This window comes from Rhinopithecus bieti, unplaced genomic scaffold, assembly GCF_001698545.2.
Source record: "Rhinopithecus bieti isolate Rb0 unplaced genomic scaffold, ASM169854v2 scaffold_52865, whole genome shotgun sequence".
Lineage (NCBI taxonomy): Eukaryota > Metazoa > Chordata > Mammalia > Primates > Cercopithecidae > Rhinopithecus > Rhinopithecus bieti.
Window position 1 is genome coordinate 14,380 of NW_016820483.1, and position 13,174 is coordinate 27,553.

The 13,174-nt window shown below is 39.9% G+C and overlaps 1 protein-coding gene across 1 annotated transcript; it reads left to right on the top strand.

Annotated features, from left to right (window-relative positions):
• The first annotated feature begins 5,604 nt into the window (after nucleotides 1-5,604).
• Nucleotides 5,605-12,973, top strand: DYNLT3 (dynein light chain Tctex-type 3). The gene is made up of 5 exons (XM_017859804.1): nucleotides 5,605-5,762; nucleotides 6,905-6,946; nucleotides 11,315-11,438; nucleotides 12,113-12,190; nucleotides 12,479-12,973. Exons 1-5 carry the CDS (start codon nucleotides 5,733-5,735, stop codon nucleotides 12,553-12,555), a joined length of 351 nt encoding a protein of 116 aa, XP_017715293.1. The 5' UTR covers nucleotides 5,605-5,732; the 3' UTR covers nucleotides 12,556-12,973.
• The last annotated feature ends 201 nt before the right edge of the window (nucleotides 12,974-13,174 follow it).

Genomic DNA, 13,174 nt, shown 5'->3' on the forward strand with positions numbered 1-13,174 from the left:
TTTTTTTTTTTTTTTTTTTTGTGTGTGTTTTTAGTAGAGACGGGGTTTCACCGTGTTAGCCAGGATGGTCTCCATCTCTTAACTTCGTGATCTGCCCACCTCGGCCTCCCAAAGTACTGGGATTACAGGCATGAGCCACCGCACCCGGTCTATTCTGTCCAATTTTTTAAGCTTCACTAAATCTTCAGCTTTGTCGGAACCACTATAGAACCGATTCTTTGTTCTTTTTTAAAAATTGGTTATTGTACTTTCCACTTCTAGAAATTCCATTTGTATACTTTTTATAATTTCAAGTTCTTGGATGAAATTCTCAACCTTGTCTTTTATGTCTTTTAATATAGTAAGCATAGTTATTTTAAAGTCTATTTCTGATAACTCCATCATCTTCATCCCTGGTTAGGCTGTTTCCATTGTCTGTTGATTTAAGATAATGTTCTCTTGTCTCGTTACGTGTCTAGTTATGTTTTATTGTCCACTTGATGTATGCAAAAAATCATATGTCTGATTTGAGACCTAAGATAATGTTTTCTTCCTTCAGAGAGAATTTACATTTGCTTCTAGAAGTTGGCTAGAGGCATTAGCAATTCCAGATCACCTTAATTCAATTTCAGAGGTTTGGGTAATTTAAAACTGAGATTCAGTCTGCAAGATCAAGTTTGAGTGTTTCACTCCCAGGGTTTAATCCATGGGGTTTCAACCCAAAGCAAGACTGTTTACCAGCATCATCTTCCTTGGCAGGCCATGCAGTCTGATTATTTTACCCCTTGGCCCATAAGCAAAAGGCTTAGCATCTTCTCACCTTGAGATAAATGCCATGCTCATCCCAAATGCTATGCTCATCTTTCTGGGTTTTATTATTCTATGTCTTAGATCCATAATTCTTCCCCATCTTGTTAAAAATCCAATTCCCTTGAGCAAATGTCTATTGCATTTTGTCCAACCTTTGTAATTATCAGTGAAAGAGATGGTCCTAATTACATAGTCTACCATTACAGAAGCCTTTAAATATAATTTTAGTGGTTTGTAAAGTGGGTCCAAATGTTTTTTATCAGCTACTTCTATGGGGAATCTTTCCCAACAATATAATTTATTCAGATTTAGGGAAAAATCATTATTAAAAATTCATTCACAGGAATTGCTTATGGCTATTCAATGCATAGAGCCAGATATAAAATATTATATGGGTGAAAGCAAGATTGAGGGTCTCACTAAAGCATTGAAAGAGATTTTATTTGGAAGCTTTTACAAATTCAATTTTAACACCCTTTCTATTTTTTTTATATAAGTACATAATGTAAAGAAAATATTTTTTCACCAAGCCCCATACAGATGCCCACAAAGCCCCTCCAGTTTACCTCAATGTGCCATATAAATATTATCCTCTATGTGGGCCATAGCATGGAAAAGTTTGGAAAGGACTGACCTACCAACATTTGTTTTACATCAATTTCTTTTTCTTGCTGGCAGAACTCACTTTTCACCATACAGAATGAAAAAACCAACATTTGTTGTCCCATATGTTTTGCCTAGTGGGGAGTCACGTGGCCCAATCTTGGCCAATGGAACCTGTGGAGAAAATTCCTGAGGACTTGAAATAAAGATTTGCTTTCTTTAGAAAACCCGATCAACCCCAGAAAATGCTCATCTTATTCACTGAACGTGATATCTTTGTTCCTAGCGATACCAGAACTAATGCGGCCATGTATGACCATGAGGCTAAATGTTGCTGATATGCTGAGGATATTGGCATGGAAAGATGAAAAGCACAGAAGCCCCCAAAATTTGTTGAGCAACTAAATGAACCTGGAATATCTCTGCCTCTGTATATGTATTAGTCTGTTCTCTCATTGCTTTACAGCAATGAGAAATACCTAAGACTGGATAATACATAAAGAAAAGAGGTTTAATTGGCTTGTGGTTCTGCAAGCTGCACAGGAAGCAGAGTGACTCCTGCTTCTGGGGAGGCCTCAGGAAACTTACAATCACAGTGGAAGGTGAAGGGGAAGCGGGCACATATAACATGGCTGGAGCAGGAAGAAGAGAGAAAGGGGGGAGGTGCTACACACTTTTAAGCAGCCAGATCTCATAATAACTCACTCACTTACTATCACAAGAACAGCACTGAGGGGATGGTGCTACCCTATTCATGAGAAATCTGCCCCATGATCCAATCACCTCCCACCAGGCTCCACCTCCAACACTAGGGATTACAATTCAACATGAGATTTGCTGGGGACACAGATCCAAACCATATCAGTCTGGTTATATAAGAAAATAAATGTCATTATTTCAGCTCATCCTATTTGGGTCTTCTGTTACTTACAACCACAGGATGTTAGTTAATAAACCCACTTGTAGTTTTAAAGCATGACCCCCAAATTATTTGACACTTCTCCCATTGAGAAGTGAATTCTGTGTCCCCTCCCCTTGAATCTCAGTGAATGTTTCAATGATTGGGGTATGGTAGAAGGGCCGCTGTGTAACTTGTGACACTAGGTGATAAAAGGTGACATATCTTCTGCCATGCTCCATGGAACACTCATGCTTGGAGCCTTGAGTTGCTATGTAAGATATCTGGCTACCCTAAGACTGCCATGATGGTAAGAGGCCAATCCACTCGTTGGGGCCATGTATTGTTGCTCCAGTTGGCAGTGCTAATATTTGATTCATCCAAGCCCAGATATCAGACATGTGAATGAACAAGTCTTCAGATGATTCTGGTCCCCACTATTGAATTTCCTCCAGTCTTTGAGTCTCCCCACCTGAGGCCCCAGACATCACAGAGCAGAGGCAAATTATTTCTGCTGTGCCTTGTTCAAATTTCTGATCAAAAGAATCCATGAGCATAATACAGTAAATAAACTGCTAAATTCTGGGGTAATTTATTACACAGGAATGATAACTGGAACAACACTTCTTCATCTCACTTTATATGCATCATGAATGATCACATAACACAAACTTAAGATGTGCTGGTGCAGCCCTTGCAGTATTAAGATTGGGTAACTTAAGGATTTAACCCACCCAGGCATAGAAACAGTTCTTTAGGGAAATAAAACTGATTATGTTCACAAAGACACTACAAATCCTTCTCATGAATAGACTGCTGGAGTTGCTCATAGGATGAAAACTTTGGTAAAAAGAAATTTTTTTCTTTTCTTTTTTTTTTTTTTTTGAGACGGAGTCTCGCTCTGTCACCCAGGCTGGAGTGCAGTGGCCAGATCTCAGCTCACTGCAAGCTCCACCTCCCGGGTTTACGCCATTCTCCTGCCTCAGCCTCCCGAGTAAAGAGGATGCACTTCCTCTATGATTACAGTCACTTTTCTGCAGTAACCCTGCATGATCCACAACTTAGGAGAACCAATAACAAACACCATATTGTCAAGTAAACAGCCCTGTTTGGTTCTAAGTTCATAAAATAAGAGCCTGAGATTCAGAAGCCCAGGAGTCCAGGTAACACCTATGTGTCCTATAGAAGTTACTTTACCTTTTCACCTTCAGTTTTATTTGTAAAATAAGGGAGTTGGACTAGAAGACTAATGGCTTCCAACTTTCCTTCTGGGGAGCAAAATAGAAAAGTGTTGTGGTTGGCTGAATAATGCTCCCCCTCAAAGTTGTCCACATCTGAATTCTGAGCATCTGTGAATATGATACAGAGTGCAAAAGACACATGGCGTATGTGATTAAGTTAAGGGTCTTGAGAGGGAAACAAGAGGGCAAGAGGTATACATCTCTCCTTTGTAAAGATGCCTCACTTCTCCTTTGAAGCAGAGGCAAGACAGGAGAAAAGATACTACTGGCTTTGAATTTGGAGTAAGGGGTCATGAGCCAAGGAATGCAGGCAGTCTCTAGAAGCTGGAAAAGGCAAAGAAATAGAGTCTGTCCTGGAGCCTCCAGAAGGCATGCAGCTCTATGGGCCCATTTTAGACTTCTGACCTCCAGAACTGAGGCAGGAGAATAGGGTCAGGAGGCAGGGAACTTAAAACTGTTTCACGCTGACTTCCTAGAACTAAATTGAAAGGAAAACCCTGGCCGGGCGCAGTGACTCATGCCTGTAATCTCAGAACTTTGGGAGGCTGAGGCAGGCAGATCACCTGAGGTTGATGAAGTCGGGAGTTCGAGACCAACCTGACCAACATGGAGAAACCCCGTCTCTACTAAAAATACAAAATTAGCTGGGCGTGGTGGTGCATCCCTGTAATCTCAGCTACTCAGAAGGCTGAGGCAGGAGAATTGCTTGAAACTGGGAGGCGGAGGTTGCGGTGGGTGAGCCGAGATTACGTCATTGCACTCCAACCTGGGCAACAAGAGAGAAACTCCGTCCCCAAAAAAATAAAATAAAATAAAAGGAAAACCCTAACCTTCTATGCCTAAGTAACAAAAGGACCAGAGGCTATTCCCTTTGCAAACCCCACCTTTTCTGCGGGGCAGATGGGAAATTTAAACTACCTCTGATTGGTTGCTTTTGCAACCAATTAGACATTTGCAAATTGCTTTTGCAACCAATCAGACATTTGCATAGGAGTGTAACTTTGTAACTTCAGCCTCTGATTGGTTGCTGTCTGCAACCAGTCAAACTGATTATGGGCCAAGTCTTTGAATAGAAGTGCAACTTTGTAATTTCATTTTAGCCTCTGATGGTTGCTTTCTTGCAACCAATCAGATGTTTGCATAAGAGTGTGGCCTTTGTAACTTCACTTCAGCCTCTGATTGTGGGCCACTACTTCATTTACATGGGGTGCACACCAAGTGGCCAATGGGAAACCTCTAGGGGGTATTTGAACCAGAGAAGATTCTGGATACCGGCCCTTGAGCGGCTTCTCTGCCCACTCCCACCCTGTGGAGTGTACTTTCGTTTTCGATACATCACTGCTTTTGTTGCTTCATTCTTTCCTTGCTTTGTTTGTGCGTTTTGTCCAATTCTTTGTCCAAAGCGCCAAGAACCTGGACACCCTCCACTGGTAACAGAACTGTAAGAGAACAGGTCTGTGCTGCCTTAAGGCACTACATTTATGGTAATTTGTTACAGTAGCAATAGGAAAGTAATACAGTGGTTAAGAGCTTGGGCTCTGCTATCAGACTACTTGAGCTCAAGTCCCTTTTCTACACCCTGCTGGATGTATGACCTTGGGCAAATTAAATTCTCTATACCTCAGTTTCATCTTGATAAAAGCAGTGATGGAAGAATTAACTCTTCTGACTTATTGTGAGGTTTTGAGGAAGTGTCTAGGATCAGCTGGAAATTAGTAATTTATTTTAAAATTACTAATTTAAAATTACTACATTTATTTTAAAATGTAGCCATTGTTCTCTTGTTGAGAAGCATCTACTTTAGGAGCCGTGTATACAGCATCTCATCTGATCCTTACAACCAGTAGTGAAATAGGTATGATGGTAAGTTTCCATATGAGAAAACCGAAGCTGTGGGAGGTGAATTTTTCCAAGTAACATAGCTAGTAAGTGGACAAATCAAAGTGACTGATTTACCCCGAAATTAACTTTTCCAGAAAGGGCAGAGGAAGCAAGGAAGAAGTGCATGGCCTGAAGTGACGCCTGGCGTTGCCCAGAGCCCGCCCAGCGCTGCCAGGTGACGCCACTGCGACACAAAGGCGGGGAATGCGTAGGGAAAGGCCCTAGGCCATAAACGGGGGTGGGGCCTCCCCGGAGGCCAGTGCGCGGCCGCGGTGCTCCACCGGCGCGTCGCTCCGCCCCCAGGGAGAGCCGGCTCTACCATGGAGGAGTACCATCGCCACTGCGACGAGGTACCGCCCCTTGGCTACCTGGGAGCGCCCCCCACTCCTGCCTTCCTCTGCGCGGGGCTCTTGCCGAGTGGTTTCCCAGCGAGGGCGGCCCCAAGAGTTGGGGTGCGGCGTCCTCCGAGCCCGGGTCCTCTCCGCTGGGCCAGGGATCCGCCCCGCCCGACCCGTTCTCCCCACCCCGAAGTCCTGAGATTCGGGGTGGCAGGGGTGGCCAGGAGCGCGCGGATCAGACGGTGGGGTCGGGGCAGGGTTGGGAGGACGAGGCCTGACTCGGGTGCGAGGAGTGGGCATGGGGTGACAGGCGCCGCCCTCCTACCGGGCGGGCCTCGAAAACGGGTCTTCCCGCTGCTTCCTCTGTCCCTTGGCTTCCTCAGTGCAGGTGCTGCAGCCCCCATGGCTCGGGGTCTCGGGGTCCTGGTGGCACTGCCACTCCCGCTCCCGGTAATGCTTGCCTGGGTGGGCTGGAAGGAGGTGCTTTATGGATTACGAACCCTTGCTTACTGACTCAGGCTTTCCCAACCCTCACCAGAACCCCATGATGTCAGTTGTCATCTTCCTGTTATTGATGGGGACTCCAAAGAAAAGACTTAAGTTGTCAGACCACTGTATAGTACTAAAGTGATATTAATCTTGAGTTATCAAGTATTTTCATAGTCTTTAATTTGGGAAAGGAATTTTGCGTATAAATTTTGCCTAGCATAAGTTAAAACAAAATTGAAAATAGTCTATTAAGCATTCTCTTCTTATGAACCACTTCATTCTCTCACTTAGCTGAAACCATATCTATATTCTTATAACACATCTTCATAGCCACCTCTTGCTTATTTCCTATGTGTTACAATACAATGATTCTTAATCTAGGATGTTCATTAGAATCACCAGTATAAAGCACTTTAAAAAAAATATATAGACTTGCAGGCTCTGCCCCAGACCTCATGAGTCAATCTCCAGGGAGGTAGGTAGGGAAAGCATTCAGTATTTTTAAGTGTTTAGGGGCAAGATTGGCCCCTTCTGGAGACCCGATGCCCTGTATCACTGTGGTCTCCTGTCACTAACACCTGTCTAGGCCAGCCTATGATATTCTGTGTAGCGTCATATTTGCAAGCCCGTGTTGAAAGCAGCTTTACCTTTTGTTTCCCCTTTAGGTTGGCTTCAATGCTGAGGAAGCCCACAATATTGTCAAAGAGGTGAGTCATACATTTTGCTTCTCTTGAAGCTTGCTGCATTGGTGGAGACTTTTAAAAGCTATATTTTGAGTTTCAGTACAAACTTAGAAACCTTACTGTTAAAAGAACAAGATTTTGCTATTTTATTTTATTTTATTTTATTTTATTTTATTTTATTGTTTTTTGAGACGGAGTCTTGCTCTATCGCCCATGCTGGAGAACAGTGGCACGATCTTGGCTCACTGCAACCTCCACCTCCCGGGTTCAAGCAATTCTCCTGTCTCAGCCTCCTGAGTAGCTACAGGCGCCCACCAATACACCCGGCCAATTTTTGTATTTTTAGCAGAGATGGGGTTTCATCATGGTGGTCAGGCTGGGTTCAAATTCCTGACCTCAGGTGATCCACCTGCCTTGGCTTCCCAAAGTGCTGGGATTACAGGCGTGAACCACCACACCAGGCCAAGAACAAGATTTTAAATATTTGTCCACTAATTCTTTATAGGGGTCCTTCTATGTTTTGTTGTGTGCTATCAGCATCTTGGGGCTTATTCTGAAAGAGATGCTTAAGGATTTTCTTAGTCTAGAAAACTGGTTTAAAATTGATGCCCTGTCTTTTGGATAAAATAACTTTTATTCCAGAAGGCAAACATGATTTTAAATGTTAATGCTATAAAAGTATATGTATGTGTATATATATGTGCACACATGTCAACTTTTATAATGTAAAGTATATGTATAATATATATGTATGTTATGTAAAATAGATAACAAAAGCCCTAGAAATATCGGCCTTTGGGCATGTACACTTTTTTGCCCAATATAATTGGAGAAATGATCACTTAACATCTTTTAAACATTGATATGATAGTAAATCAAAATTTTAAGAAAAATATTTGAAACTCCTTTTAGGCAAATAGAAAAGAAATTGTCTTTGGGAGTTAATTCTGCAGGGGAAGTCTCATTATTTTAGAGGTATCACATACAGACTACGGTATGGGAAAGGTATTTTTTAACACCCAGGTCTGGCCTTACACAGTGAGAATTAATTCAAGGTCTGAGAGGACTAGACAGGCACCTGAAAATCCTGCCATATTTTAATACTTCAGAATTATGCATTCTATCTGTGTAGCCTGGGAGTATTTAATTATTAAAAGTAGAAAGCAAAGGTTTTTAATACCTTTACAATGTAAAAGCACAAATGAGGGAAACTGGGAGGTGGAAGAGGGAGTGGAGGTAATGAGAAGGGAGTGATCTTAGTTTTCAAAGTGGAAAGTCAGGAAAGATTGTCCTTGGTTGATGGAACATAGAAGAAAGAATGCTGCGTTATTTGGGATTCCATTTAAATAGTGCCTTCTTCCTTAAGTTCTGAACCAAATGAAAAGAAAAAAGAGCCAATAGAAAGAGAACAAAATACCACCTTTATTACTGATAAAAACTAGTTTGGTGATTGTAGCTTGTTTTGCTAACTCCCATTCAGTTCAGCCCTGGGAAGAGTCATCCAAGAGAAAGTTTGAGTCAGCAGAGAGAAACACTTGTTCAGGCTGGTGCCTTTCATTTGTTTGGGTGGAGAGGGAAGGAGAAACTAAAGCCCAAGTTCAACACATTGGGGAGACTGGCTCTCCCGAATGAGATGTTAGAACAATGGTTATCACCCACCAACCAGGTAGCTCGTTCCACCTCCATGGGGAGGAATAACTGACAGGAAAAGAGGCCAGGAATATTAAAGAACAGTCCTCTGTGTGGAAGAAAACATCTAGAGTGGAAAAGAAACATATTTCTAACAGTGTAAATAGACTTAAGTTAAAAAATTGTAATTTCACTATATTGAGAGAAGGGGGCGGGTGGTCTGAGGGAACCAAATTCTCATGTATCATAGTAGGAGTTATATGGATGTTGCCTGTAATTCATAAATCAGGAAATAGTGACATAAACATTATTTGGAGATACATAAGTAACCCTCAGAAGAAATAAAAACAGTTGTACACTGATGAGTTTCCTCTGGGGAATGGGACTGGAGATGGGAAAGGAAAGGGTGGGAAGGAGACTCTTTTCATTCTAAGCTTTTCTGTTCCACTGGATTTTTCAAACCATATGCCTGTTACTTTAATATTATGTCAAATTAAAAGAGTCATGCTTTTTCAACTGGAAATGCATACTCGGCAGTGGCTAGGTGGTGCTAGAAGTCACTGGATGCATTTTGGAACATCAGTTTTTCTTGAATATTTGTGAGAGGGAGTTAAGTAATATAAGTAATTTAACTGAAAACATTTTAAAATAAAAACAAACTCTGATGCATTATGTAGTCAAAAGCAAGCTTCTCTTGAATTTTTATATGAAATATGAGACTACAAAGAAACTCAGCTTTGCTACAGGTTACTTGCAGCTAAATGTCTATCTTTCCTCTTCCCATGAACCAACCCTCTTTTGCCATTGAAACATTTCCATTGAGGCATTGGAAATGCCTGAGAATGAGCAACATTTTAAAACAGTTCAGCACTTCCTAGATGATTACATAATTTCAGCAGTTATTTCTGATTTCCTTACTGATCTTATTGTCTTATTAATCTTATTCTCTTTCCTTTGATTTCTTGCTCTGAGCCCCTATGCTGATATGTTTTTCCTTCTGAACTCAGAGACACCCATTTATCAGTAATATGCATACATTCTCTTTATTGTTAGTAATAGAAATTGCTTCCCAATAAAATCGTCAAAGAAAAAATGAGCTACAAATGTAATTAACTTAGAACTTAGTCTAAAGTGTATTTAAGATACCCAGCGAGTATATCAAAGTCAATATTGCTTCAACAACATTTGTTGAATACCTACTAAGTGCTAAGTTTAGCACTGAGAATACAGAGCTGTTTAAGGACCTCATTGTCTCATGGGCCTCCGTGTTAATGTAATTAATTAGGCTAAATGTTAATTAATAGTAATTAGCAGGGCTATTTACAGTGGCACCCACACCCCATGGTGTTTTCTGCTGTTTAGAGCAAAACTTGGAGTGGTCCTACTAAATAACCTGAAAGAAAAATGAGTGCTCTTACTTTATCCTTAAGGAAAGGTGATCTCAAGAGAGGAATAGGTCTGTCCAAAGGTCACCAGCTTAGGAATGGTAAAGCCAGAATTAAAATTCTATTCCCCTGATCCTTAAGCCACTACTCTTCCTACTTTCTCATGTTATTGAGCTTTCTAGGAGAAAAATTTGAGCCACATTACTTTTGTCAACCCTGCTAAAATATTTAATTTCTCTTTTTATATTTTATCATTAGTGAAGATTTTATACTATCCAACTTAAGATTTTGTATTAGTGCCTTTATAAATATTTACTGTGGTCTAATCATAGCAAATAAAGCTGCATGTGTGTGTATGTGTGTATTATTAAGCTAGATTCTAAAAATGAATTAAATGAGTCTAATTATAGTAAATGAAACTGCATGTGTGTGTTAGAGTCTAAAAATGAATTAAATGAGTGCTTTATTATCCAGTTTTCGTCACTCAAATGTAAAATATAACAGCAGCAATATGATAATAGTTAACATTATTTATATGCTAACTCTATGCTAGTCCCTGAGCACTTGGTATTCATTGTCTCATTTCATCCTAACAGCAACCTGATAAGATGATGCTGTTATCCTTTCTATAAGGATTAGGAAAATAGGGATTTGAAGGGGTTAAGTCACTTGCTAAAGGTCACACAGCAGATAGGTGTCAAAGTAGGCCTTAAAACCTAGGATTGTGACACTAGAGCCAGTGCTTTTAATCAGGCGTCAGAAGTGGATGAAATTAAGCACTATGGGAAATTATGATATTTGACTTTATCTTTCTAGAACATCTTTATTTACTTTCAGTGGCAGGTTGCTAGTTGTTTCATAGCTAAACAATCACATAGTGTGAATGAGAATATAATTATTATGCATAAGAATTACATTTTTAAATTAGTCCAATCCTGTTTCTAGCATGTGAGCCCTAGTTCAAATCCCAGCTATTTCAAAGCTACTTGTTAACCAGTTGATATCACCTTTTAATTTCTCCACCACAATTTTATTACATAATTTATCATTAGTCTTCCTTGTGTTATAGATATTAGAATGTTTTATTAGCTTCTCTGCTAGATTAAGTTATTTACACAGAAACCATGACATATTTATCTTTATACGGCCCATAGTATCTCACAGAGTGAGATAATGCATGTGGAAACTCTTTCAAAACTCTTAAGCAATTAGAGACAGTGCGTAATCAATATTTACCAAGTGTATATTTTCTAAGATGCCTTATTGAGCTGTAAGTATATTTTATGTTTTCAATAATTTTTTCACTGCAATTTGTGTAAAACTTGTTCTTTTTGAACAATTTTACTGACTAAATTAACTGCCCTCTGTGCCCTTTTAGTGTGTAGATGGGGTTTTAGGTGGTGAAGATTATGATCATAACAACATCAACCAGTGGACCGCAAGCATAGTGGAACAATCCTTAACACATTTGGTTAAGTTGGGAAAAGCTTATAAATATATTGGTAAGTATCAGTATCCTTCCTCACTAGTTCACTTGCCTTTGTCATTGTGATTTTCTTTGAATTTTGAGAAGGTATATAAACAATAGATCTTTAAGTTGGATACTAACAGGGTATAAAGGACTTCTGATTTACTCATTCAAAGATAATCTATAATAATACTTAAAAGACGAAGATCTTTCACTACTCAAAGGCAGTTTGAGCTACTTGTCTTTGGTAGCATCACCCTTTGCATTTCCATCAGTTCTTTCTTTCCACTGAGACCCCCGCTCTTAGCTCAACTGTGTTTCTTTCAGTAGTCCCATGCCTCTTTATCTGTGATTCCACACAGCAGCTGTTTATAAAGTGGAATATTTCCTGCATTTCTGTGTGTGAATTCTTCCCATGGTACAAAGCACAGGATTTGGCTGATATTTTTCCAGCAATACAATCACCAGTGGTAATGGCAATGGTGAGAAAACCAACTGAATCCAGTGGGGTCAAAATCATGATGCTAAATAAAGATGAGAGGCTTTTATTTTTTTTTTCAATCTATTTGCTGAATGCTTTGTTTTCTGTTATTTTTTATTTGTATTGTTATTTTTTTAAGGCTTGTAGAGCTCTGAACTCACACACTTTGACCTTGGTTCTCTTTCCCTTTGTCTGTAAGTGTCCTCATTCTGTGACTTTATTTGCAGTGACCTGTGCAGTGGTCCAGAAGAGCGCATATGGCTTTCACACAGCCAGCTCCTGCTTTTGGGATACCACATCTGATGGTAAGAGATCTTAAGCTGATTTACACAAAATCCAACTTTTAGCAAAGTCAAACTGCACTTTTTAATCAAATACTTATTTAATTCTAATTAAATTCTGAAAAGACTATCCACAGTATTGCTTTGTACCTAGTAACAAGTATACCTTCAGACCGATATGAAATGTGAAAACGTAACAGGTTGAAGGAAATAAGATAATAAAACATGAGAAAAATGTATATGTGTATATATATACTCTGATAATTTTTATGTTTTGCTGGTATTTCAAAATCTTTTTTGTGTATGTTTCAGGAACCTGTACCGTAAGATGGGAGAACCGGACCATGAACTGTATTGTCAATGTTTTTGCCATTGCTATTGTTCTTTAACTGACTAAAAATGTTGGGCTAAAGCCATTAACTTAAGAATTTGTCAGTGTATCCTTTCCAAAAAGAGTAATAGTTGTTTACTAGTGTGCTAGATGACAAGCGTGCAATATGCTTTATAGCTATCAACAAAAACTGATATTATCAGCAAGCAATATCATAGTAATTGGCAGATTAGCTCATATTCTATACAGCATCATTTAAATAGGAAAAATGTAATGCTAGCAAAAAATAAATTTAGAAATATGGCATGACATGAAAATACAATCTTACATTTACACCAGCTTTTCACTAATATTTTGTACCTAAGGTGATGGGGAACTACATTCAGATAATAAAGTTCTCTTTCAGCTAGAGAAGTTAACAGGAATAAATATATGAACAAAAAAAGCTGTAAGGATAAATGTGGAGAAAATGATAAGAATTAGTTAACATCGGCCAGGCGCGGTGGCTCAAGTCTGTAATCCCAGCACTTTGGGAGGCCAAGACGGGCGGATCACGAAGTCAGGAGATCGAGACCATCCTGGCTAACATGGTGAAACCCCGTCTCTACTAAAAAAAAATACAAAAAACTAGCCGGGCGAGGTGGCGGGCGCCTGTAGTCCCAGCTACTTGGGAGGCT